At 46.6% G+C, this 26,392-nt stretch overlaps 2 protein-coding genes across 3 annotated transcripts; one reads left to right on the forward strand and one right to left on the reverse strand.

Annotated features, from left to right (window-relative positions):
- Positions 1-6,066: 6,066 nt before the first annotated feature.
- Positions 6,067-10,073, reverse strand: LOC114311186 (elongation factor 1-delta). 2 transcript variants are annotated; one of them, XM_082922523.1, is made up of 8 exons: positions 9,685-10,073; positions 8,208-8,314; positions 7,953-8,069; positions 7,705-7,795; positions 7,277-7,400; positions 6,725-6,838; positions 6,422-6,583; positions 6,067-6,286 (listed from the first exon to the last, which is right to left on the reverse strand). In XM_082922523.1, coding segments are annotated over exons 2-8 (696 nt in total). In that variant the 5' UTR covers positions 8,294-8,314; positions 9,685-10,073; the 3' UTR covers positions 6,067-6,284. The 2 variants fall into 2 exon arrangements, with proteins under 2 accessions (XP_082778649.1, XP_082778648.1); XM_082922522.1 differs by having other exon boundaries at positions 8,208-8,318; positions 9,685-9,848.
- Positions 10,074-14,331: 4,258 nt separating this feature from the next.
- On the forward strand, positions 14,332-16,442 carry LOC145824068 (uncharacterized). The gene is made up of 2 exons (XM_082923655.1): positions 14,332-15,229; positions 16,387-16,442. Exons 1-2 carry the CDS (start codon positions 14,332-14,334, stop codon positions 16,440-16,442), a joined length of 954 nt encoding a protein of 317 aa, XP_082779781.1.
- Positions 16,443-26,392: the final 9,950 nt, after the last annotated feature.

Below are 26,392 nucleotides of genomic sequence, written 5' to 3' on the forward strand. Positions count from 1 at the left end.
AGAACTGGGGCGGACCGGGCTCCTGGTCTTCATTTGATCCAAAAAACCAATCTAACCGAGCAAATAACATGTTTGTCTCAACCCCAGCAAAAACCGAGATAACAAAAGGAATTGGTCGCTCAACCGGGCTAACATCTGGTCTGCTTGGGCGACCGAGCTCCTTAGTTAGCTTAGACGACCGAAGTGGTTTGGCACTCTTAATGACCGAGCTAAAGTCCAGCTCCTTTCGTGCGACCGCGCTCACACTTACACTTGCCATCATTTTCCTACAGAGTCCAAGGGGACCATTGTCCGTTCCTGAGGCTCTCAAGGCCGAGCAACAACCAATTACCACAGTGCCAAACCCCACAGCCGAGCTATCCTAGGCCGGCCACAAATGGGGAAATTTCGATTTCTCGTAGATATTCCGGCTGCACTGGCTGCATTCAGGGAGGAGTACGGCATCCCGGCCGATGTCCACCTTGAACTTGCAGAAATTGAGACAACGCCTTGGGGCAGGGAGGAATACCCCTTCACCGTGCTATCCATCGTCGAAGGGGGCCTTCGTTTCCCACTCAACCCATTGATTACCGAGTTCCTACGCCGAACCGGGTTAGCACCCACCCAAGTGTCCACCAACACTTACCGGATAATAAACGGCGTGCACGAGCTACACAACCGGTTAGGCATAAGCCTAGGTTTAGCCGAGATCCTGCGCCAATACACCCTAGGCCACACCGGCGATGGCCTCGCCTATTATCTTAAGATTAGACCGGGCAGAGAGAAAATCGTGACCGGCACACCAGACAAGGATCTTCACAACGATGATTTCTTCTAGGTGTCAGGTAATTATGAGACAGCCGAGATACCGGGCTGGATGATAAGCAAAAACTTTAGCAGCACATGTAAGCCGCGCAAATTAGCTCGGTTAATATACTTTCTTCATGTTTCTGTACTTAGTCATTTTCTTTCTTGTTTCTTTTGCAACAATCCAAGCCTTGCAAGCCAACTATCATTTCCCCAACGTAGAGGCAATCAGGACCGCGCTCCGCTACCGCGACCGAGATTGCAACCAATTGCTCGGCTACAGTCCCACATACAGATACTCCGCTCCCCGCTGGAGTAAAGTTACAGACTTCCTCCGCGCTCCAACACCTCCACCAAATCCAACTCTGCCAGACGTTCCACTCATTCGCTTAACAGAGGAGCAAGAGATGACCAAACGAAGCAGAATCAAGAACCTGCTCACCGCCACATCTGCCGAGATGCCAAGCGTTGTCACCCGCTCGCCAGCCGCCGGTCAATCCAGCGGCGTCGTGGTCGCTCTTGCCTCTCAAGCGACCGGGCAGTCCAGCCTAGAACCTGCTCCTCGCCGTGCTGGTAAAAGAGCTCGCGTAGACCCATCTGCCGAGCTTGTCACCGAGCTGACTACCGAACATCCATCTGACACTCCTGTCCCAGTGCCGGCCTGGCGTCCACAGCTGAAGCACCGGGGTCAAGACATCCCGGCCACGGCTTCGATCAAGGGCGATAAAGAGCATTTGCTCGCCTTCAATCTTTCCAAAGCTCTTCTTCTACCGAGCGACGTGGTCGGCAGCGACCACGTCCCTGACACTCGGTTGGTAAAATCATCAGTGAAGTCTATGGCTAGGGTAAGTCAATGTACCTCTGAAATTTTCACAAGTGTTTGCCCGGTTCCTTTTCTAATCAACTTTGCTTCTTGCAGGCCATTCAGAAACAACACCTAGTAATGGAGCGCATCCATAGACTTCGGCAAAAGGCCAATGACACAGCCAGCCAAGTCTAGAGCCTCCAAGCCGAGCTCGGCCGGGCAAAGTCTTCACTTGAGATGGCTAACGCAGACAACAACAGACTGCTCGGTCAGCTGGATGCGGCCGTGAAAAAACAGGATGAGCTCCAGACCGAGGTAAACGCGCTCAAAAAGTCGCGGAAGAAAGACTGTCGGGCTGCTAACAACGCCGGCTTCAACGAAGCCGAGCAGAGCTATAAGAAACAAGTCTTTGCAACACAAGACATTTACTTCAAAGCTGGCTGGAAGTCCGCCTGCGAGCATCTCGGCCAGGGCTCTGACACCGACGTATTTGCCAATCCTCCTCTTGCTTCGCTACCGGTCTACCTCGTGCCTTACGCAAACGATGTCTTCAGCGCTTTGCAAGCTGAGGCCGAGGAAGGGCTTGAAGAGGGAGATGTCGAGACAGATACAGAGGCAGAGGATGCCGAAGTGTAGGAGCAGCCCGGCCATGACGAGCCCGGTGCCCAAGACAAAAGTCCAACCATCAACCTTGATGCCGCCAAGGACGAGTTTACCAATCTCTCCCCCTTAGTTTAGTTTTCTTCTCTTTTTGTATTTTTGCTTTCAGCGCTTCTGATGTAACCGGGCTTTGTCCCCACCTTTTGTATTGACTTTCTTATCAATGAAAAACTCAAATTTTGCCAAGTGTTTGCACGGTTGTCATCAATTCCATCTTCAGCAAAACATCTCGGTATAAATCATAGATTGAACAAAACACCTCGTCAACCGGAATTTATAACTCGGTTGAAGTATTTAAGCAGAACAAAACAGCAAATTCATAAACCGAAATAACCATCTCGGTTGGTAATAACAAAGTTGAACAAATCACCAACTCTTCCAACCGGAGTAAATCATTTCGGTTGGGAATAGCAGTTGAACAAATCACCAACTCTTCCAACCGGGATAAATCATCTCGGTTCGGAATCCTAAGTTGGACAAAACACCAACTCTTCCAACCGGAATAAATCATCTCGGTTGGGAATTCGAAGTTGGACAAAACACCAACTCTTCCAACCGGAGTAAATCATCTCGGTTGGGATTCCTAAGTTGGACAAAACACAAACTCTTCCAACCGGAGTAAATCATTTCGGTTGGAATTCCTAAGTTGGACAAAACACCAACTCTTCCAATCGGAGTAAATCATCCCGGTTGGGATTCCTAAGTTGGACAAAACACCAACTCTTCCAACCGGAGTAAATCATCTCGGTTGGGATTCCTAAGTTGGACAAAACACCAACTCTTCCAACCGGAGTAAATCATCTCAGTTTTTTACATTAAAACAACAGTCCAAGTGCTAAAGCAAAATTACTTCTATATATTGACAAAAAGAATTACATTCTGCAGTGCAAGCCAAAAAATTCCTTTGCACAAGAAAAGAAAGCAAAATCTTAGAAATAATACAGTTTTAGGTTGGCCGCATTCCAGGGCCGGGGTATTGCTCTTCCCTCTAGATCCTCCAAGTGGTAAGCCCCCTTGCCCGCCAGACCGGTGATCTTGTAGGGTCCTTCCCAATTTGCCCCTAATTTGCCTTCACCTGGCACCAGGGTGTTGCCCATAACCTTCCTCAAAACCCAATCACCAACTTTGAACGGTCTGGGGTGCACCGTCTTGTTGTATTTCTTTGAAAGCTCTTGTTGGTAGGCGGCCACATGGATGAGGGCCTTCTCCCGACGCTCTTCCACTAGATCCAGCTCCAAGGCAATAGCCTCGGCGTTCAGTTCAGGCTCAAAACTCTCGCTTCTTAGGGTAGGCATGCCAACTTCCAAAGGTATGACCGCCTCCATGCCATAAGCCAAAGCAAATGGAGTTTCCCCAGTAGATCGCCACGGGATTATTCGGTATGCCCAAAGGACGCTGGGTAACTCCTCAGCCCATTTTTCCTTTGCCTTCTCCAGCCGTTTCTTCAACCCATCCAGAATAGTCTTGTTCGATGCCTCAGCTTGACCATTGGACTGCAGGTAAGCCGGAGTGGAGTTGTAGAATTCAATCTTCAAGTCTTCACAAAATCCTCTGAATAGGCGACCGTCAAACTGGGTGCCGTTGTCAGAGATCAAGATCTTGGGGACGCCAAACCGTGTGACCACGTTCTGCCAGACAAACCGCTTCACGTCTTTCTCTTTGATTGTTACCAAGGGCTCAGCTTCAACCCATTTCGTGAAGTAATCTGTGGCCGCAATGAAGAATTTTCGGTTGCCCGGTGCTGTTGGCAGTGGCCCCACTATATCTAGCCCCCACATGGCGAAGGGCCAAGGACTGGTGAGGGGTAGAAGTTCCCTAGCAGGCTGATGGATCTGATGGGCGAATTTCTGGCATTTTTCGCACTTGCGGACGTACTTTTGTGCGTCGGCCTGCATGCACGGCCACCAGTATCCCTGCGAAATAGCTCGGTAGGCCAAGGACCTGCCCTCTATGTGGCTGCCACAAATGCCTTCGTGAATTTCGTACAAGAAGGCCTCCACACTACTCGGGTGCACGCACTTTAGATAAGGACCAGTGAAGGACTTTTTATACAACGCACCAGATAGAGAGAGCCAAAACCGCTCTGACTTCACCCGGACTTTGTGTGCTTCTTTCTTGTCAGTTGGTAGAGTCCGATCTCTGAGGAACAAGATTAAGGGGTCCATCCAGGAAGGACCTAGCGCGGCGCAAAGTACATCCGTCTGCGCAGCGTCTTCAATGCTTGGCCGTGGAAGAAAGTCAATTAACAGCGGGTTTGGAGACGTACTATCTACCATCGAAGCGAGGCCGGCCAACTCATCAGCTCGGCTGTTTTCTTCACGGCCAATCTGTTGGACTCTGATTGCCTGAAACTGCTTGATGTATGCCCTAACTAGAGCTTGGTACTTCGTCATTCTGTCATCCTTTGCTTCGTAAATCCCAGAGACTTGGTTAACCACAAGCTGGGAGTCACTGTACACTAATAGCTCGGCAGCCTTCATTTGAATAGCGCTCTTGAGCCCGGCGAGAAGGGCCTCGTACTCGGCCTCGTTGTTAGATGCTGGGAAGCCAAGCGTGATAAAATGTTCAATGATTAGGCCAGCCAGGGAGATAAGAACGATACCTAGGCCGGCACCATGACGGTTGGATGCTCCATCAACAAAAAGCTTCCACATGTCCCCCACAAAAAGCTTCCAACAGTCTGATGGGTCCTGAGAGTTGCGAAGGGCAATGGAATCACGATTTCTTGGCTGTCTGGTTCCAAGTTCCGTGTTGATTGGTTCCACTCCAGCTCCAGTCCCCTTTGGTGATTCGGCACCGGACTCAGCAAGTCGGTCTACAATGCTTAAGTCCGTAGGCGAATCACCAGGTTGCGGTATTATGTCGGCCGCAGGCTCTGTGCTGAGTAGTTCCATTACTTCACCCCTTGATGACGTGGTATCGAACAGAGTGGGTGGGACAACAATACCCGACTCCGTCATCGCGTCACCGGTTGGTTGAAGTGTACAAGTTGAGGGTACTGCGGTGGGGCGCGCAAATTCCGCGTCGACAACTCCACACAGTTGGCTAACTACAAAGATAAAAATACTAAAATTTTAAATACTAAAATTTTAAATTATGTCATACTCACCAACACGAGATGTGAGAAACTCTTTCCCCACATGGAAGGGCCGTTGGTTGAATGACAATTTGGCTAACTATTTACGCATGAATTTTCCTTACGAGAGACCTTTTTTTGGGTGAATGTTATGAGAGACTTATTGGCATGGCAATCCATAAACAATGTTTGTCATTACAAAATATTTAGTGAGTATTTTTAGTAAATTTCATTCATAAAATTTATATTTGATCTAACTCATTTCTTTGAAGTATCCATTAAGTCATATTCAGTGTGACATGATCAAATCATTCTTTCAACTTTTCTACGTTTATTTCTATTTTAAAATTAATAGACAATAAAAAATAACAATAATTCTTTATTTCATGGAAAACTCTCACCTTTATTTCATAAAGAAAATTTCTTCATTATAGGGAGAAAATCTCTCCTTTATTCAATGCTTTTGTGCATATCAAACCAAATGTGTTTCCTAAATATGGATATGAAAAGGATCAATGTGAAATTTCATTCCATGAAATTCAGAATTGAACAGCAGCTAATGTTTTCATTTGGTTTATTATCACCTCCTCATATAACACCACAATTAAAGAGAAAAACAGAAAGCATTCAGCTATCAAACTTCAGATTATTCCTTCTACTTTTTTTTTTTTAACTATCCTTTTTTTTTTTTTAAACTATCAGAGAATATATAAAATATAATAAAATGACAAGCACACTCTTTGCTGATTATCGTTTACTGACTAATAAAACCACAATTTCAAAGCAAATAGTATGATTCCTCATTCCAAATACAAATGAAGAATGATGAAGTCATTGCAACAGTACAACTAATTTAAACTCATGCCAAAATCCAAATGACACATGTAGCAAAATAGCAAAATTTAGCAGCGAAACCTCTACTGCACCCATTCCAAAGAAGCCAAAAAAATCTTGAAATTCTGTCAACAAAAATCACCCAATATTAAGAAAGATAAAAAAGTAAATATGCGCAAACCATGTAAAATATATATATATATATATATATATGGCATAAAATATCAAGACGCAATAAAAAGTTCTGCTATTAAACTTACATATTTTGTTGAAGGCAACGATATCACAACTCTGGACGTACTCATTCACTGGTTCAGCTGTGAGAGTGTCCTCAATGAGAGTGTCAACCGACACTAAGTCATCCACAATGGAAAGCAGAATCTGCAATTTCTTAATACCGTACCCAACAGGCACAAGTTTGGCTGCAACACCACAAGCTCATCAATAATTTTCCAAAATATAACTTTAATATTAAATGGATTGTTATTGAATTTAATAAAATTTAAACATTGGTCCATTTGCACCAATAAAAAGACATTTCAAAATCAAGAAAAAAAACTTACAAGCTCCCCAAAACAATCCTTCAATTTGGATGCTTCTAACAGCTTCCTCCAGCTTTTTCATGTCTGTCTCATCATCCCACGGCTTAATGTCCATGAGAATGGATGACTTTCCAGCTGTGAATAAAATCACGAGAAAATCACATTCACTTGTTAAAAACAGGAACAGGTGTAGATCAAAATGATCTAAAAGTAACAGACATATAATCCAAAATGTATAGCAGGCGTCAACCTACCCCAAGGGTTGAGGCAACTTATAAAAATTAACAAGCATCGTTCGTGATCACATGGATACATAGCTACGCTGGATAACTAATAGATATTGACAAGCGTCGTGATCACATACATACATAGCTATGCCAGGTAACTTTATAGAATGGATACATAGCTATGCTAAGTATTCTCATTAAGAAAATGCCACAAGGAGGACCCTATGTACAAGTCACTAATATTATCAAAACAAAATATTCCACTATTGGTACTGATAACCATAAAATGAATGAAAAATAAGAAACTCTCATGCCTATGTATAAAATATAAGAGAGCAAAACTCACACTCTTTCTTCTTCCCAGATGCCTTCATGGCCGCTGCACGTTCTTCAGCAGCCTTTTTTTCCTCTTCAGTTTCTTCACCAAACAGATCCACATCATCATCATCTTCATCCTCAGCAGCTGAAGCCTGAAACACATGTTTCATATTGATGAACAGGATAGCCACATTTCAAAACAATCAATAACAAGCTTTTAAAATAAAATTAAAACAGAAAAATCTAGTTATTTAGAAGTTCAAAGTAGTCCAAGTGTCCAGAGATATCGTGACACCCTAGTGATCAAAATTGACTAAAAGAAACAGTTTGCAACCAAGAATTTAAGAAAAATGTGCCAACCAAGTAACCAACACTAAAAAAAATATAAATATAATAAAAACCCATTAAAATCAGTAAACTAGAAACAAATTTACAACAGGCAATATATAAACTTACCTTGGTGTTGGCTACAGGAGGAGTTGCAACAGCCTCAGTGACAGGAGCAGAACCCTCTATGGTGACACCGCAACCTTCCCCAGAAACACCACTGAAGAACAGTAATTGACAATTTGATAAACAGCACAAAGAAAATAAAAATTAAAAAGAACAGAAATATTCACTTAAACCTTAGTTATGTATCCCAACAATAAAACCTCCCAATGTACTCAAACAATAATAGCGCCAAATAATTCGTAAGAACTTACGAAATTCTCAGAAGGGCTTCGATGTGGTTGTACCACCGAGATGCATTCACGTATTCAGATGATGGAGGTTTTGAAAGAGCTGTGTGCACAGTGATATCATCCTTTGAGGCTTGGTACCTGAGAGGTGGAATTAAAAGCAAAATAAATACACAACTCCATCCAAGATTCATGCTCACAGCCAAAACACAAAAACAAAAACAAAAATAAATATTGTCAATATTTCTGAAAGATATATAGCAACAAAATGAAACTCACCCTGTCATGTAACTCCGTGCTAGGAGGTACTCATCGAGCTTCTTGAGGCCAGATTGTGAGTTGACACAGGAGAATGTGACCGCCATTGCAAAGTAATGACTTAGTTTCTTTCTACAACCATATAAGAAAGCAGATATAAGTTTCTACCAACAGACCCACACAAATGCGGCTATCAGAGGCACCCAACACTTACATATGAGATAATCCCCAAACTTCACAAATGCTTCAACTATGACCAATGAAATACAACCCTACACAGAAACCTATGTTGGATCTAGGGAACACCTTCCTTCCTGACATATTCAATTGGCAAGAAACGAAAACATATGGAAAATAAACCATTTTTCTTTACCCGAGTGTACATGTGTTCAATTGTTACTGGAAAATGTGGGTCCACTGTAACATCTTTTGGAAAGATTTTCTCTCAAATCCATTTTAGGCCCATTAAAAGTTGGGAAATCAAAGTAAAAGACGGGGAATTTAAGTTTCCGTGTAACATATCAATGTTCAGTTAACAAGAAAATTGTAGAACCTGTATCTTTTACATTTCCTACAAGGATAAGTTTTTCCACAAACTACGTCTCACAAAAATCACAAGACTTTCATAGTGAGAAATTGTGAATCTCAACAAAACATTCTTCCAATGTTATAGAATATGCACTTAGCTCCTATATAGTCATTAGATCCTTCTTCTCCAATTTCATATATAAATAAGAAATGCGAGTGCCTCACAATTTTTAAATTCGGTAGCTAAGGAGCATCTCCAATCCTTCACCCTTTCTTTCATCAAATTTAAATTTTGTGAAAAAATATAAAATCATCTCCAATCCTTTCATCAAAGCTTCATTAAATTAAGGGAGAGTTATTTCTTTTCATCAAATTGAGAACTCATCAAATCCTTCATCAAATCAAATTTGATGAAAATTTAAAAAGAAAAACCATTGGAGATGATTTTTTTTCCCCCATCAAATTTGATAAAAATGGAAATTTGGAATAAGAAGAGAGCCTAAAAAAATGATGACAATCTGATGAATAAAAGGATTGGAGTAGTTCATATGAAAGCAAAATTTTTACTCAAATTGAAAATCAAATTAAATGGAAAAAAAATTGGTGAAGGGTTGGAGATGCTTTGTGACAAATCAAAATTGACCCATGACATTCCATGTCTTTTGGGTCAAAATTAGAAGAGGGTTTATACGGTCTCAAACATTTTCCATATATATATATATATATATAATGATTAAGAAAGCTATATATACACATATGTGTGACCCGGGTTTTTTTAAGTGTTCATCACATCAACACCGATCTATCCAACACAAACCACAAGCGGCAGCACAGTCACTATGATTTGGCAACTGAAATTAGCGATCATCATCATTTGATGTCTAAGTTAGATTTTTATACAAATTGTTCAACTAAAACTAATATTTATTGAATAGTAAAACTTTCACAAATCTGAAGAGGAAGAACTTACAGGCGGCTATAGAGATCTGTGTTTCGTCTGTTGTAGCGAGATTCGATAGCTCTCTAGGGTTTCTAGTGGAGTCCCGTTAAAATCTAGTGCGTGTGCATTTTATACATAATTAGGAATATTCCGAATTTCCGCACATGTACCAAGCTTACAGTCATTAAGGATCCGTTTGGCATGAAACTGATTTAGTCAAAACCTCAGTAAAATTGTTAGCAAAAAAGTTTTTAAAAAAAAATTATTCTTTTACGAAAAGAAAAGAAAAAAAAATTCAAGGTGTGGCATGAGTATTTTTACCCAAAATATCAGTTCATCTACCTATGTGAAATATCATTATAGTAGAGATTTTTTTTTTGTTTTTTTGACAAAGAGACAGAATTTCAGACTGTGATTCTCTCTGACATGGACATGTCCACAAAGGCCATGAACCACTATAAATAACCAGAGCCCATCATTCGGGGCGCAATGCATAACCCTGCCGATGGAGTCCGGAACAGCTGGAATCCAATATGGCACCAAGAACCAACAGCATTCAGACACGCAGCGGGTGGAGGACGAGCCACATCAGCAGACAAAGATCTGCAAAGTTATTACCACTACACATCACCATTAATGTAGTCCATCACAGCATTTATTACGACAACACCTCTCCGTCGAAACAGGACCCCCTTACCCTGAGCAAGGTAAGCTACAGCATAGGCTTTCGGCAAGGAGAGCAGGTCGGAAGGGACAACAAAATGATGACAAAAGGATATAAGCAAATGTTGTAGACAAGAAAAAGGTTAAGTTCTCTATCTCGAATCCTCTCCCATATACTCTGCTTCTCTTCCTAACTTGCTCGTCGGAGAGTTCGCTGGGGGACTACTCTGTTCCCCCGTTGAACTTACTTGCAGGTTATCTAGTGGGCTTGATCATTTGGACTCGGGCTGGAGGAGCTTAGACCTGTCTGATCCATTCACTGGGGCGAACAGCATTAACAGTTAGCGCCGTCTGTGGGAACGCTTTGCTCCGTACACCAGTTGTGATCACTGTCGCCGAAGGCCCCGTTCCAACAACCTCTCTCTCCTACTCGTCAAAGTGCATGGTCACGACTAGATCCATGGCTTCTCACAATAATGTTACCGACCATCAAAACAACCTCCCCAATCCAAATAACCCACCACAGTACTTTATCGAGCTTACCAACAGCATCAACCACATGGCCGAACAAAACCAGGCCTTGATAAATGCCTTACTCCAAAGGAACCTTTCGATTCCTCCTCCACCACCTCCAGATATTCCCCCCAACCGAGAAAGAACCCCGAGCCATACTGCGCCCAACCTCATCCACCCAACCTGGAAGGTTTGCAACCTCCCCACCCACACATAAATCTGCCACCACCACCCCCACACCCGTCGGTCGTAGCACCAGCCCCTGAAGGGGAGGCCAGCAGCGTCCGACCTCTACTGACTGACCAGGGGGACCACGTTCCACTCTGGGACGCTGAGCTCCGAGCAATGAAGCTCCAACTCCAAGGACTCATCCAGAACATTCAGAATAAACCCTCTACCACGGCAAATTTACCATTTGTTGCCTCCATTCGGGACAAACCTTTGCCCTCCAAATTCAAGATGCCCACCATTGACTCCTTCGATGGTACGACAGATCCAGTCGACCATCTGGAGACCTATCGTACACTCATGATCCTTCATACCTTCCCCGACGAGATCATGTGTCGGGCTTTCCCCGTGACACTGAAGGGGTCAGCCCGATTGTGGTTCAGTCAGTTACCGGCGGACTCTGTCTCCACTTTCCAGCATCTCACCGACTCCTTCCTCAGCCATTTCATTGGAGCCCAACGCCAACGCCGTCCTGCAACCCAACTCCTCAACATCCGTCAGACCGAGGGGGAGTCACTACGTAGCTTCATTACCCGCTTCAACACCGAAGCCCTACAAGTAGCGGAGAATGACGATAAGGTCATCCTTACGGCTTTCATGGCCGGGCTGCGATCGTCCGATTTCCTTTTATCCCTCTCCAAAAACCCCCCGACCTCTATGGCAGCCCTATTATCCAAAGCTCAGAAATATATGAATGCCGAAGATTCACTGGCCGCTCGCCAAGATCCAATATCCAAAAACCCGCCCCCTAGAGAAAAGAGAAAAGACTCGGAACCAAGAAACACCCAGTATAACAGCCAAACGCCCCAATATCCCGACCGACCTCCTCACACTGACCGGTCAGCACCAGCACGACCCCCCGGTCGGTTTGAGCGGTACACAACCCTCAATTCTCCTATGGAACAAGTTCTCCACCAAATCCAGCGGGATTACCCCCTCAAATGGCCCCTGCCTTCACGGATCGCTTCCAACCGGAAAGACCAGTCCAAATACTGTCGCTTCCACCAGGACCACGGCCACAACACTGATAATTGCATCAACCTCAAGGATCAGGTCGAGACCCTCATTCGTCAAGGGCGTCTCAGCCGATTCACGGACATCCGCCCGTAACAGAGGCAACGAACTGAGCCCCTCAGAAACAACCGTCGACGTACCCCACCTCGGCAGCCAGCCCAACCTGCCCAAGGCCATGACCGCCTCCCACAACAGCCTCGGCCCCCAGGTAACCCCCCTCCACCAGTTGGTGAAATTCGAGTCATTTCTGGTGGCCTTGCTTGCGGCGGACCGTCCCGCTCCGCTCAGAAAGCAGAGCTCAGGAAAATAAGGCAAGGTTCGGACAAAGCAGTGGACACGGTAGATCGACCTTCCAAGTAGCCCAAGAAGTGGACAGAGCCCATCACCTTCACGAACGCCGATTGTATAGGCATCCGTTATCCTCATGATGACCCCCTCGTCATTTCTGCCCTTCTCTTCAACTATAAGGTCAGGCGGGTTCTCATCGACAACGGTAGTTCGTCTGACATCATATTCCTCAGTTGCTTCCGCCAGCTCAAAATTGGAGAGGAAAGCCTGTCCCCTCTCCAAACCCCCTTGGTCGGTTTCACTGGCGACCGGGTGACCTCCATCGGCTCCGTTGACCTCCCCATCACTATTGGCGAATATCCACGGCAGACTACCAAGTTACTCACCTTCCTTGTGGTCGACTGTCCCTCTGCCTACAACATCATCCTCGGTCGTACCGCCCTCAACGCTTTCTAAGCTATCACTTCAACCGATCACCTCGCCATAAAGTTCTCCACCGACCAGGGGGTTGGTACAGTACGGGGAGAGCAGACCATCGCCAAGGAATGTTATGTCGCCTCACTCAAGGAAGTCAAGTTGAAGGAGGCCATGATCATTGAAGGACTTGACGCCCGAGACGAGGATGAACTGGTCAAGGGCGAACCGGTGGAGGAGCTCGTTGAGATTCCCATCGATCCCACCAACCCAATGAAAACTACTAAGATCGGCAGCCAGCTATCCCCCCAAGCCAAGGCCGACCTTACTGCACTTCTGACCGAGCACAATGATGTATTCGCCTGGACTCATTCAGATATGCCAGGCATCGACCCTTCTTTTATAACTCATCGTCTCAGCGTTCAACCTTATTTCCGACCGTACCGCCAAAAGCAACGCATCTTTCATCCGAAGCGCAATACTCTTATAGCCGCAGAGGTCGACAAACTCCTTGAGGCCCAATTCATCAAAAATGTCGACTACCCTAAATGGCTGTCAAACGTGGTCCTCGTCCGCAAGAACAATGGCAAATGGCGACTTTGTGTCGATCACTCTGACCTGAACCGAGCTTGCCCCAAAGAGAGCTATCCTCTGTCCCGCATAGATCTGCTAGTCGATGCCACGGCCGGTCATCAAATGCTCAGCTTCATGGATGCTTTTTCCGGCTACAACCAAATTCTCATGCACCCGTCCGATCGGGAACATACATCCTTCATCACCGACTGAGGTACCTACCATTACCAAGTAATGCCATTCGGATTGAAGAACACTGGGGCCACCTACCAACGGTTGGTCAATGCCGTCTTCCATCACCAAATAGGTCGGAATATGGAAGTATACGTCGACGACATGCTAGTTAAGAGCAAACTCTCCACTGATCACCTGACCGACCTGCGGGAGACCTTCGCCACGCTACGCAAGTACCAAATGAAGCTCAACCCAAAGAAATGCGCCTTCGGCGTAGGATCTGGGAAGTTCCTGGGTTTTATGGTCAGTCAGCGGGGCATTGACGCTAACCCTGAAAAGATCAAGGCCTTGATTGAGATGCAGTCTCCCAGGACGATCAAGGAGGTCCAAAGACTCACTGGCCGAGTTGCAGCCCTCAACCGTTTCATTTCTTGTGCGACAGATAAGTGCCTACCGTTCTTCAACGTCCTTCGGCAAACTTTTGAATGGACAACTGAATCTGAAGAGGCTTTCCAACAGTTAAAGCAGTGTATGGCCAATCCACCCCTCCTTTCACAAGCGATCACGGGCGAGTCCCTCTTCCTCTATTTGGTCGTCTCAAGCACCGCAGTCAGTGCAGCTCTTATTAGGGAAGACGACTCTGTCCAACGACCGGTCTACTACATCAGTCGGGCTCTCAGGGGAGCAGAACAGAATTACCCCCTGTTAGAAAAATTATCCTTAGCCTTGGTCACAGCCTCTAGACGACTCTGTCCTTACTTCCAAGCCCATTCCATAGTGGTCCTCACCGACCAACCCTTGAAGAAGGTCATGCAGCAACCAGAACTTTCCGGCAGACTTATGCAGTGGTCTGTGGAACTCAGCCAGTTTGACATCTCTTACCGCCCTCGAACAGTAATTAAGGGACAGGCTATCGCCGACTTCATCTTGGAATTCACTAATCCTACCCTAACCACTGCCCCTCTACCCCTGCCAGCTCCCATCGAGCCAGAAGACCCTCACTCTTGGACTCTCAATGTCGACGGATTATCCCGCAGGCAAGGTAGCGGGGCTGGCCTCATTCTCACCAGCCCTGAGGGTGGTTATTTCAAATGTGCGCTCCGTTTCTTGTTTGAGGCCAGTAACAACGAGGCCAAATATGAGGCACTGATAGCAGGCCTTCGCCTAGCCAAGGACATTGGTGTCAACCACATCCGAGTGCTCAGCGACTCTCAGCTCATCGTCGGGCAGATCACGGGCGAATTCGACGCCAAGGAAGGCACAATGCGGACTTACAAGGATCTTGCACTTCCCCTGGTTCGCCTTTTCAACACCTTCCAGATCAGGCACATTCCCCGGGCAGAGAATTCTAAGGCAGATGAGATGGTCCAGCTGGCTTCCGCAGACCAGTCCGCCCTCAGTAATGGCGTCTGTCTCGAATACCTATCCCACCCCGTCATTTTCCCCGACCCGCATGAAGTACAATTCCTCCAAAATGAGCCCATCCCTTGGGCGTCGGACATCCTTCGATTTCTGATAGCAGGGGAACTTCCGAATGACCACCAGCATGCCGCCAAAGTCAGGGCACGATCGTCCAATTACATCCTCGTCGACGGCATTTTGTACAAACGTGATTTCTCACGCCCCTATCTGCGGTGCCTCAATCCGACTCAAGCAACTTATGTGATGCAAGAAATTCATGAGGGCATCTGCGGCAATCACTCAGGCCGTAAGTCTCTAGCCCACAAGATACTCCGTACCGGTTATTTCTGGCCCACCCTTAATCGAGATGCGACAGATTTCGTGCTCAAATGTGATAAGTGTCAGCGTTTTGCCAACATCCCCCATGCACCCCCTACAGAGTTGATTACACTTTGCAGCCCTTATCCGTTCGCCAAATGGGGGATCGACTTGGTCGGACCACTCCCTACTGGCCGAGGCCAGACCAAATTCGCGATCGTCACCATTGATTACTTCACCAAGTGGGTAGAGGCAGAACCCCTCGCCACCATTACCAAGCGGAACACAACCAAGTTCATCTGGCAGTCGATCGTTTGCAGGTTCGGCATTCCTCGGGCCATCATCTCCGACAACGGTAAACAATTTGACAACGCCAAGTATAGGAAGTTCTGCGCCGACCTCCAGATTCAACCTTATTTCTCATCCCCTGGTCATCCCCAAGCCAATGGCCAAGTCGAGGTCACCAACCGCTCTCTCTTGAAGATAATCAAAACTAAGCTAGAAGCTGCTAAGGGACTTTGGGCTGAGGAGCTACCGAATGTACTATGGGCTTATCGCACTACAGCTCGGACGCCCACTGGGGAGACCCCTTTCAGCTTAACATACGGCGCTGAGGCGGTTATCCTAGTAGAAGTCGGTTTGCCTACTCCCAGGGTTTCACATCCGGATCCAGCACTCATCGAAGAACTCCGTCGGGCTGACCTCGACCTAATTGAAGAACTCAGAGAGACCACCGCTGTCCGCTTGGCCTCATACCAACAGAAAATGAGAACACACTACAACCGCAAGGTCCGACCAAGAGAGTTAGCTATAGGGGATCTTGTCTTGAGAGAAGCAACTCTCACTACCAAAAATCTAGCCGAGGGTAAATTGGCAGCCAAATGGGAGGGACCCTACATTGTGAAAGCCCGACCCCGACCAGGGACTTACCGACTTCAGGACATGGAAGGTCGAGACCTCCCCCACCCATGGAACGCCGAACACCTTAAACGCTACTTTCAATAAGCTCCTATTTTTGTATTGCTCAGTTATTGCATTTTCTTTTCGAGAAATTCACACATTCTTGATATTCCCCCACGCAATGTAACTTCTTGATTATATATCTCAATTATCTATATGTTGTCTCAGTAACATTCTTATTTGCAGTATTAAAAGCCTCTGCCAGACAGAGCACTAAAAGTCTCAGCCAGACCGAGCACTAAAAGCCTCTGCCAGACAGAGCACTTAAAGCCTCAGCCAGACTGAGCACTTAAAGCCTCTGCCAGACAGAGCACTAAAAGCCTCTGCCAGACAGAGCACTAAAAGCCTCTGCCAGACCGAGCACTAAAAGCCTCAACCAGACCGAACACTAAAAGCCTCTGCCAGACAGAGCACTAAAAGCCTCAGCCAGACTGAGCACTAAAAGCCTCTGCCAGACAGAGCACTTAAAGCCTCAGCCAGACTGAGCACTTAAAGCCTCTGCTAGACAGAGCACTAAAAGCCTCAGCCAGACCGAGCACTAAAAGCCTCTGCCAGACAGAGCACTTAAAGTCTCAGCCAGATTGAGCACTTAAAGCCTCTGCCAGATAGACCATTAAAAGCCTCAGCCAGACCGAGCACTAAAAGCCTCAACTAGACTGAGCACTAAAAGCCTCAGCCAGACAGAGCACCTAAAGCCTCAGCCAGACTGAGCACTTAAAGCCTCTACCAGACAGAGCACTAAAAGCCTCAGCCAGACTGAGCACTAAAAGCCTCAGCCGGACTGAGCATGAGCCTCATCGGGCAGCCCGACCGTTCACACCCCCTGCCGGACCGCGCACTAGATGCTCCATCCAGACTGAGCGTGAAACACTCGTCTAGACTTAACACATAGGGCTGGGTCCAAACCACCCATTCAAAACTTCATACCTGTGGAATTCACTAACACACTTAGTCACAATTCCAGGTCCCCGTCTTCACACCGCTCTTTGCTTAGTCCAAATTCCATAGACGTTCTTATCATTTTATTACATTTAACTTTCTCAGGCCTATCATTTTATTAAACTTTAAATTCCACTCTGCATTGCGCAGTTTTTAAATTCCACCATCATTTTATTACATTTAACTTTCTCAAGCCTATCATTTTATTAAACTTTAAATTCCACTCTGCATTGAATCCTTATTACAAGCTTCAATTTCACTCTTATTAACGAGGAGTTCTACAAACACTTTGCCCATGCCTCATTTATCTAAGATCCACAAGCAGAAATATTCAAATAACAAACACAACTGAAATTTTATTCGTTCACAACTTTGCACAAAAGTTCATTACAGCAATTAAAACAAAACAAAAAAAAAAACAAACAAACAAAAACAACAAACCAACAAACTATCTTTTTCTCCTTCCGCCCCAGTTACTCCTCCTCACTAGAGAGGAGGTCTTCTTCTTCAATGCCTTCATCCAGGGGGGTTTGTGCCACATCGTCTTCGCCGATTGTTACACTACTAAGGTCTAAGTTTGGGAACAGATCTTCAGCTCTACATTTGAACATCTTCTAGCCACTGTCCCAGTACTCAGCCATTTCGTGCTTATAAAAGTTCGACTGCTGGAAGCTCTCAATAACTTCTGCTTCAGTTCTGCCTCCAGCAGTCGTCCTCGATGGGCCCGCCCCCCCAGATTCCTGCCTAGCCAGGCTACTCGCGACCACGATATCAACCGCCGTCTGGAATTCGACAGACCCTTTGAATTACTCCACTACTGCGATGCACAGATCGGGATAGGCCGCCCTTTTAGAAGCTGCCCTTGCCCTCTCTTCGTCCAGCTCTTTCTGCAGGGCCGCCCTTTCCGACGCCGCCTTCGCCTTTTCCGCCTCTAACTCCTTCTTCAGGCTCTCCTTTTCCGCCGCCACATGCACTCTCGCTGCTTCCAACTCCCTTTGGAGCCTCCCTTTCTCCTCCCCTGCCTTGGCGCGCTCGCCCTCCAGTTCCCTCTGGAGATCGCCCACTCTACTATCCGCCTCGTCCTTTTGCCTGACCAGCTCCTCATTATTGCTCATAGCCTCTTCATGTCGCTCGACCGCGACGACGCAGGCTCTTTGGGCCTCGTCCAACTTCTTCTGCTCACCAGCAAGTTGGAACTCGAGCGACACAACCTGGCAGCGTGTGTCCTCCACCTCCGCCTTAACCGTTTGCAGCTCAGTGTGGGCACTCTCCCAACTCGCACTCTTCTCCTTTAACTTTACAAGCTGGGCCTTGACCTCATCTGCCTTGAGTTTGGCAGCCCCCGCCTTCCTCAGCAGGGCCCCTGCTAAGGTGGTTACCTCCATTTGAGCGGAGTATAACCCCCTTAGCAGCTCAGCCTCGTTGAATCTGGAGGTCGAGCGCAAGGCTGCCTCTTCTACAGTCCCTACAAAGCGATCTGCCCCTGCTCTGGCTGGGCCTTCTTCTCCCTCCAGCCGCCCCGCCACCACACGAGCATGGTAGATCGCCGTGGTCTCACCAACTCCTTCTTCTTGCGGTACAAAACCCCCCTGAGGCTGTCCCTCCCTCCTTCGCCCAGGGCCAACAGCCTCATCCTCCACTTGCCTTTCGGGGACGACCTTTGTGACCTCTAAGGCAATATCCACCACTTCTGGGCCACCTACCCTTCCTGGGGCCCCCTCTCCTTCTCCCCCTTCAGACCCCACGACTGCACTGGTTTTTTTCACACTCATCTCCCTCCTCCCCTTCTGGGCAGACACTTCCTCACTCTGACTCACTCTCTTCTTCTTCTTTCCCACGCCCAATGCCTCCATCTCCTTCAACGACCTCTCCTTCAAAGGGTCTGCTGGGGGCGGCCGCGGCACAAAATCGCCCAAGTTTTTCTCTCCCAAGGGTTTGGGGCGAGGTCGAATCTGCTCCTTCGCAACAGGTTTTGGTGGCCGGTCGGCCTGGGACTCTTTGAATTGCTGGGCTTTGGCAAGAATGGCCTGATCCTCTGGCTCCTGCACCCTTCTCCTCGCCTCCAACTCTGCTCGGTCGAGATCCCCACTACTTGGCTTTGGCCCCAACCCCGCCTCAAACAATGCCGACGGCTGAACGAGCTCATCCCATTTAGCCTTTTCTCTCTCCCTCCACTCCTTCACCCTCCTCACCCTCCCCTCCGCAGCTATCCCCAGTTTCAGCTCCACAGACCTGATGGGCACTTTCCACATAGTGCGCACTCCAAGCCCCCCATTGACCGACACATAGAACCATCGCGGCCGCTACCCTTTGATTGACGACGGCAGACCCGCCACCAACCCCTTCCCCACTGCAGCCTGCAGGGTGACCCACGTCTTCTGCTACCCCGACGCCTTATAACACGCAAAAAATTCGTCTACTGTCATGGCCTCCCCTCCATTTGCCTTCGGCCATGCACTGGCACAGGCCAACAGGATCTTCCATGTGTTAGGCATTAGCTGCCCCGGTGCTACCTCTAGACGGTTAAGTACATCCACCACCACTTGCGGCAGTGGTAACCTCAGTCCACCCTTCAGAGCTTCCTCATAAAGGGAAAACTTCCCGGGCCTAGCGTCAGATGGCTTTTCCGTTGCTGTCAGTAGTAACAACTCCACATCCCCTGGGATCTGGTATTTTTCGCGGATAGCCTCCAACTCCGCCTCAGTAATCATGGATTTGTCAGCCTTCGTGTGCCAATGATCTGGTTCCACCTGGCTGATTGGCTTTGGAGTTGCTATCATGGTGGAACCGTGGGATCGTACCACCGGCTCCCCCACCCTCTCTGTCCTATACTGCGCCGCTAGCTCCACAGCATCATCATCTCCAAGCGGGTCCACCTTGATAATTGCACTCTTTTCTTCAGCCATTTCTGTGGTATGTCTGCGAATCGCTTTGGCGGTAGGAACAAGGAAATTGAAAAAGTGTTGTAGAGGTACATTGTGAGCAACAAAGGAACTCACACTTGGAATATTTTGATTTTTCGTACACAGGTCGGTGAATCGAATAATGCCAAAAGCCCACGGTTTGCCCGTATTCCAAGGGTCCCAATTAATTTTCACCAGTTTGAAAACTTTTCAAAATCATCTGCCAAAACCGTCTCTTCAACACCCACAATGACCTAACGTTTCGTTTCTGATCCAACGCCTAATCTTCCCCCATTTTTGCGGGATGTGGCCATGTGTACGGCCACGATGCACTGTCCATCCCCCTTACCCTGTCTTTTCTACTTCCAATCATCACTTTCCACGCCGCCCCTTGAGCCCCGCGCCAATCCGCCCGTCCTTCACACGATCAGCCCTCCCCACGGTCGGCCTGCCCTCAACGGTCGGCCTTCTTGCGCGGTCAGTCTTTCTTCACGGTCGACCCCTTGGGTCGGCCTGTCCTCACGGTCGGCCTGCCCTCAATGGTCGACCTTCTCGCGCGGTCAGCCTGTCCTCACGATCGGCCCCTTGGGTCGGTCTGCCCTCACGGCCGGCCTTCTCGCGCGATCGGCCTGCCCTCACGGTCGGCTTGCCCTCAACGATCAGCCTTCTCGCACGATCGCCCCTCTTTACGGTCGGCCCTTTAGCTCGGCCGGCAGGCCCTCCGCTAGGCCTTCGCGCGATCAACCCTCCCCACAGTCGGACAATCCTACGCTCGCCTCACCAACTCGACTGCCCATCCCGGTTGGACCCATCTTCCTCATACATATTCCCTTCGCTGGTCTGAAGCCGCACTCGGGAATGAGGGACTACTGATATGGACAGGCCCACAAAGGCCATGAACCACTATAAATAACCAGAGCCCATCATTTGGGGCCCAATGCATAACCCTGCCGATGGAGTCCGGAACAGCTGGAATCCAATATGGCACCAAGAACCAACAGCATTCAAACACGCGGCGGGTGGAGGGCGAGCCACATCAGCAGACACAAAGATCTGCAAAGTTATTGCCACTACACATCACCATTAATGCAGTCCATCACAGCATTTATTACGACAACACCTCTCCGTCGGAACAGGACCCCCTTACCCTGAGCAAGGTAAGCTACAACATAGGCTTTCGACAAGGAGAGTAGGTCGGAAGGGACAACGAAATGATGACAAAAGGATATAAACAAATGTTGTAGACAAGAAAAAGGTTAAGTTCTCTATCTCGAATCCTCTCCCATATACTCTGTTTCTCTTCCTAACTTGCTCGTCGGAGAGTTCGCTGGGGGACTACTCCGTTCCCCGTTGAACTTGCCTGCAGGTTATCTGGTGGGCTTGATCATTTGGACTCGGGCTGGAGGAGCTTAGACCTGTCTGATCCATTCACTGGGGCGAACAGCATTAACACTCTCCATTACATATTTGTAATGGAGATATTCCCTTACATCATTTAATTATGAGTATAATTTTTTTTAATTTAAAATAATTATAAATTTACATTCATATTTTATAGTTATTGGATTGTAAAGAAAACCCTCCATTACATACATGAAATGAAATGGAGATTATCAAAATCAGAGTTTATATATAGTAGAAAAGGAGTGCATAGAGAAAGTGCATACAGAAACCAATCAACCATGATCCTAACAACACAAAAAGCTAAACAACTAAAAAAAATAAGATGAATAACAAAATATAAATGTTTTTAATTTTCCTTAGATTGTGTTTGGGGTATAGATTTGGAAAGAAAAAATTGTAGGTGTAACATGAATTCATTCATATTTTCACTTAACTTTTTCTTTTCTCTTTTATTTTTCAAATCTCTAGTTAAATCCATATTCCAAATACAATTTTAAGCCGCTAGCACAAGCGAGCACTAAAACGTGCAAAGAAACTTGCAAGGAAAATATAAGCCAAAAAGAGAGGAACAGAAGAAAACGAAGCATGACCACTATGGAGAGTGGTTAGTGGAGGGTAACAAGTTGAGGAGCTCGAAAAAAATGTGTTAGGTTTTTGTAATTGGTAATCCCGTTTGACAAAACTCTTTTCAATTATAAGTTTATTCACTCTTTTGTTTCACTGAGGATAGTGTTTAGATGCGAGTTTAACCCGAATTATGCCTATGCAGAGAAGTTTGTGATCTTGAGACTTTCATATTTGTCACTTAGCTGACTATGTATAGGCCATGGCAGGTCTGGGGCAGTACCCAAGTAGGGTCGAGGGGCAGCGCCTCCGAAGCAAAAAGTAAAAATGCGGTCAAAGTTGTTTGACCGCTCGAGCGATCATTTGTGTGCTTGAGCGGAGAAAATGATTATTCAGTAATTTTGCAGAGTGTCTGAACTTTTGGGAAGTAAGTTTTGTCGCTCGAGCAGTAAATGTTGCATTCGAACTGTTAACCTGTATATTTTGCACCGCCTTTATGCACACCGCTCAAGCGGTGAAGTATGCGCTCAAATGGTTTTCGCAATTCAGTTTACTATAAAAGTGCGTTGTTTGCTCGTTTTAGGGTTTGAGTCGTCTATATTTTCAAAGATGAAGAAAAAAAACAAAGTATTTTATATTGAGGGTGCTTTATAAGTGTTTCCTTGATAATTTAAGAGTGATTAATGAATCCATGAATTTTATATCAACATCATCAAGAGGTTTGTTTGTTTCTTGTATTCACAAAAGAGAAAGTTGTTCTTCAGTGAATTTCGGAGAATTTGGGCCTGAAATTTTGGTGGATTTCAGACTAGCTCATCATCGTGGATTTGGCATCAGTATCGTGGATTTAATGTTGGGCAAAACAATTTCGAGGTAAAGACGGTAGTAGAATAGGCACATTGAGATCGGTTCAATTCGAGCGTGGATTTGCAAGGTAATTAAGGATACACGTGTAATTTCTTTTTATCTTCTTGGTGGATTGTTTTGTAGATTTGGCTTGTGATTTTTTCCACGTTAAATCGTTGTATCGATTTGTTTTTGATTATTTGATTGAGATTGTTATTTGTTATTTAAAATTAAAACATAGTTACAAATCAATATTTTAGAAATTTTAGATTTTTTGAAAACTAGAAGCCTATGAAATAATGGACCATTCTCATTTTTAAAGATTTCCATTTTCAGCCCAACGTGATAGTAAAATCCACATTAATTGGAACAATTTTCAGCACTGAACCATATTTTGACACAGTATTAGAAATGTACACTGGGTCTAGTTTCTAACAAAAAGAAACGTTGCATTAAAAAAGGATTTTTCTAGTGGGAGATATTTTAATTTTAGGGAGAATTATGTCCAGATCTTAATAGGTGGATTTATTATTCAATAGTTCTTATGAGAATTAATAGCATTTTTTTTCAAACACTATTAAAACACGCCATTAATTATTAATTTTCAGCGACAATTTAAAAATTGTCACGAAAAATCATTAATTCTAAGTTTTAGCGACAATTTTAAAAAATCGTCACAAAAAAAAAACACTAATTTTCAACTTTTATCGACAATTTGAAAAATTCATCACAGAAAAATATCATTAATTGTAAGTTTTAATGACAATTTATAAAAATAGTGACAAAAAAAGTCACTAATTGTCAAATTATATGCAAAAAATTATCACAACAAATTATTTTTAACCACAATTTTACTAAAATTTATTTTCAATAAGATTTAATGGGAATTGAGTCCAACTATTAAGACGGTAATTTACCTTTAATTTTAGTGACCAGGTGTCAAAGCAATATGAAAAATTCATTTTATCCAAATTTATCTAAGAAATCTATATAAAGCACATAAATCAAAATCTTTGTCACGTTTTTTTACTTTCTAATAATGCCCAAAAGGTAACTGCTGAACGATTACAAATGTAGCTTGACATGGATAGGCCCATAAGGCTTACAGCCCACAGCAAACAACCCCAAACCCATCGCTTGGGACCCATAGCATAACCCGATTGGCAAAGCCCAGGACAGCTGGAGGCCATCTGGGCATGGAGGGCCAATGACATTCAGGCACATGGCAGGTGAAACACAGGCCACATCAGCAGACAAAGATCTGCAGAGTTATTGCCACAACACATCACCATTAATGCAGCCCATCACAGCATTTATTACGACAACACCTCCCCGTCAGAACAGAGCCCCCTCACCCTGAACAAGGTAAGCTACGGCACAGGCTTTCGGCGGAAGGGGGCACGTCACAAGGGACAGTGAAATGATTACCAAAGGATATAAGCAAGAATCGAAAACAAGAGGAAGGTTAAGCTTTTCTATCTCTCTCTCTCTATATTTCCTTCTTCCTTTACTGATTTGCTCGCCGGAGGGTTCACTGGGGGACTACCCCGTTCCCCTTTGGACTTGCTTGCAGGTCATCTGGCGGAATCATCCGCCTGGATCAGAACTTGAAGAGCCTAGACCAGCCCGACCCATCCGCCCAGGACGAACTGCATCATCAGTTGGTGCCGTCTGTGGGAAACTGTAGTTTATTCGTGTGCTAGTTGTGTTCACTATCGCCGGAGCCCCCCTTTCTCCCCGTTACCTTTTCCTCTCACCCGTCCAGGTGTATGGTCACGACTAGATCCATGGCTTCTCATCATAATACCGTCGATCATCAAACAGACCCTCCCTATCCAAACAACCCACCACAGTACATCATCAAACTTACCAACAGCATTAACCGCATGGCCGAGCAAAACCAGGCCCTGATCAGTGCTTTACTTCAAAGAAACCCCCCCGCTCCACCTCCAGATATTCCACCCAACCAAGAAAGAACCCCAGTCCACACTGCTCCACAACCCCCTCTGCTCAATCTAGAAGGTTTACAACCTCCTCCTCCTCCACATATGAGCCTACCACTTCCACCCCCACGCCCGTCAGTCGTGGCACTAGCCCCTGAGGGGGAAGCCAGCAGCGTCCAACCTCCATTGACTGACCATGGCGATAACATTCCCCTCTGGGACGCTGAACTCCGAGCTATGAAGCTCCAACTACAAGGGGTCATGCAGAACATTCAGCACAAGCCCTCAGTCACCGCCAACTCGCCTTTTGTTGCCTCCATCCGGGACAAACCATTGCCCGCCAAGTTCAAAATGCCCACCATTGACTCTTTTAATGGCACAACGGACCCAGTCGACCATCTGGAAATCTACCGCACCCTCATGATCCTCCATGCTTTCCCCGACGAGATCATGTGCCGAGCTTTCCCCGTGACACTAAAGGGATCAGCTCGGTTGTGGTTTAGCCAGTTACCGGCGGACTCCGTCTCCACCTTTCAACACCTCAGTGACTCCTTCCTGAGCCATTTTATCGGAGCCCAGCGTCAGAGACGCCCAGCCACCCAACTCCTTAACATTCGTCAGACCGAGGGGGAGTCGCTCCGCAGCTTCGTCACCTGCTTCAACACCGAAGCCCTTCAAGTAGCGGAGAACGACGACAAGGTCATCCTCACGGCTTTCATGGCCGGCCTATGGTCGTCCGATTTTCTTTTCTCCCTCTCCAAAAACCCTCTAACCACCATGGCAGCCCTACTATCCAAAGCCCAGAAATACATGAATGCTGAAGATTCCCTGGCCGCTCGGCAAGAGCCGATCATTAAAAATCCGACCCCCAGAGACAAGAGGAAAGACTCAGAACCTAGGACCGCCCAGTATAATAGCCAAACACCCCACTATAATGACCGACCCCACCGAGCCGACCGGTCGGCTCCGACCCGATCGCCCGGTCGGTTCGAGCGGCACACACCACTCAACTCTCCCATGGAACACGTCCTCAATCAGATCCAGCGAGACTACCCCCTCAAGTGGCCCCTGCCTTCACGAAACCCTTCCAATCGCAAAGATCAGTTCAAATACTGCCGTTTCCACCAAGACCATGGTCATACCACCGACGAGTGTATTAACCTCAAAGATCAGATCGAGACCCTCATACGTCAGGGCCGCCTCAGCCGATTCACAGACACCCGCCCTCAGTAGAGGCAAAGAACCGACCTTCCCAGGAACAATCGCCGACATACACCACCCCGAAACCAAGCCCCACCTAACCAAGGCCATGATCGCCCCCCACCATAGCCTCGACCTCCAGGCAATCCCCCTCCACCAGTCGGAGAAATCAGAGTCATTTTAGGCGGCCTTGCTTGCGGGGGACCATCCCGCTCGGCTCAGAAGGCAGAGCTCAAAAAAATAAGGCAGGGCTCAGACAAAGCAGTGGCGACGGTGGACCGACCTTCCAAACAGTCAAAACAGTGGATCGAACCCATCACATTCACGGACACCGACTGTGCAGGAGTCTGTTACCCACATGATGACCCCCTTGTCATTTCCGCCATCCTCTCC

The sequence above is a fragment of the Camellia sinensis genome, chromosome 4 (genome assembly GCF_055761805.1).
Source record: "Camellia sinensis isolate YWXY chromosome 4, ASM5576180v1, whole genome shotgun sequence".
Taxonomy (NCBI): Eukaryota; Viridiplantae; Streptophyta; class Magnoliopsida; order Ericales; family Theaceae; genus Camellia; species Camellia sinensis.

Excerpts from the sequence above, each read along its gene's own strand:
- LOC114311186 (XM_082922523.1), bottom strand. The coding sequence starts at position 8,293 with ATGGCGGTCACATTCTCCTGTGTCAACTCACAATCTGGCCTCAAGAAG. Across the intron at positions 7,796-7,952 it reads GAAGCCCTTCTGAGAATTTC|TGGTGTTTCTGGGGAAGGTT; the intron begins GTAAGTTCTTAC and ends ACTGTTCTTCAG. Across the intron at positions 7,401-7,704 it reads CTCCTGTAGCCAACACCAAG|GCTTCAGCTGCTGAGGATGA; the intron begins GTAAGTTTATAT and ends CATGTGTTTCAG.
- LOC145824068 (XM_082923655.1), top strand. The coding sequence starts at position 14,332 with ATGCAGCAACCAGAACTTTCCGGCAGACTTATGCAGTGGTCTGTGGAA. Across the intron at positions 15,230-16,386 it reads CTGCGGCAATCACTCAGGCC|TATTAAAAGCCTCTGCCAGA; the intron begins GTAAGTCTCTAG and ends TCTTATTTGCAG.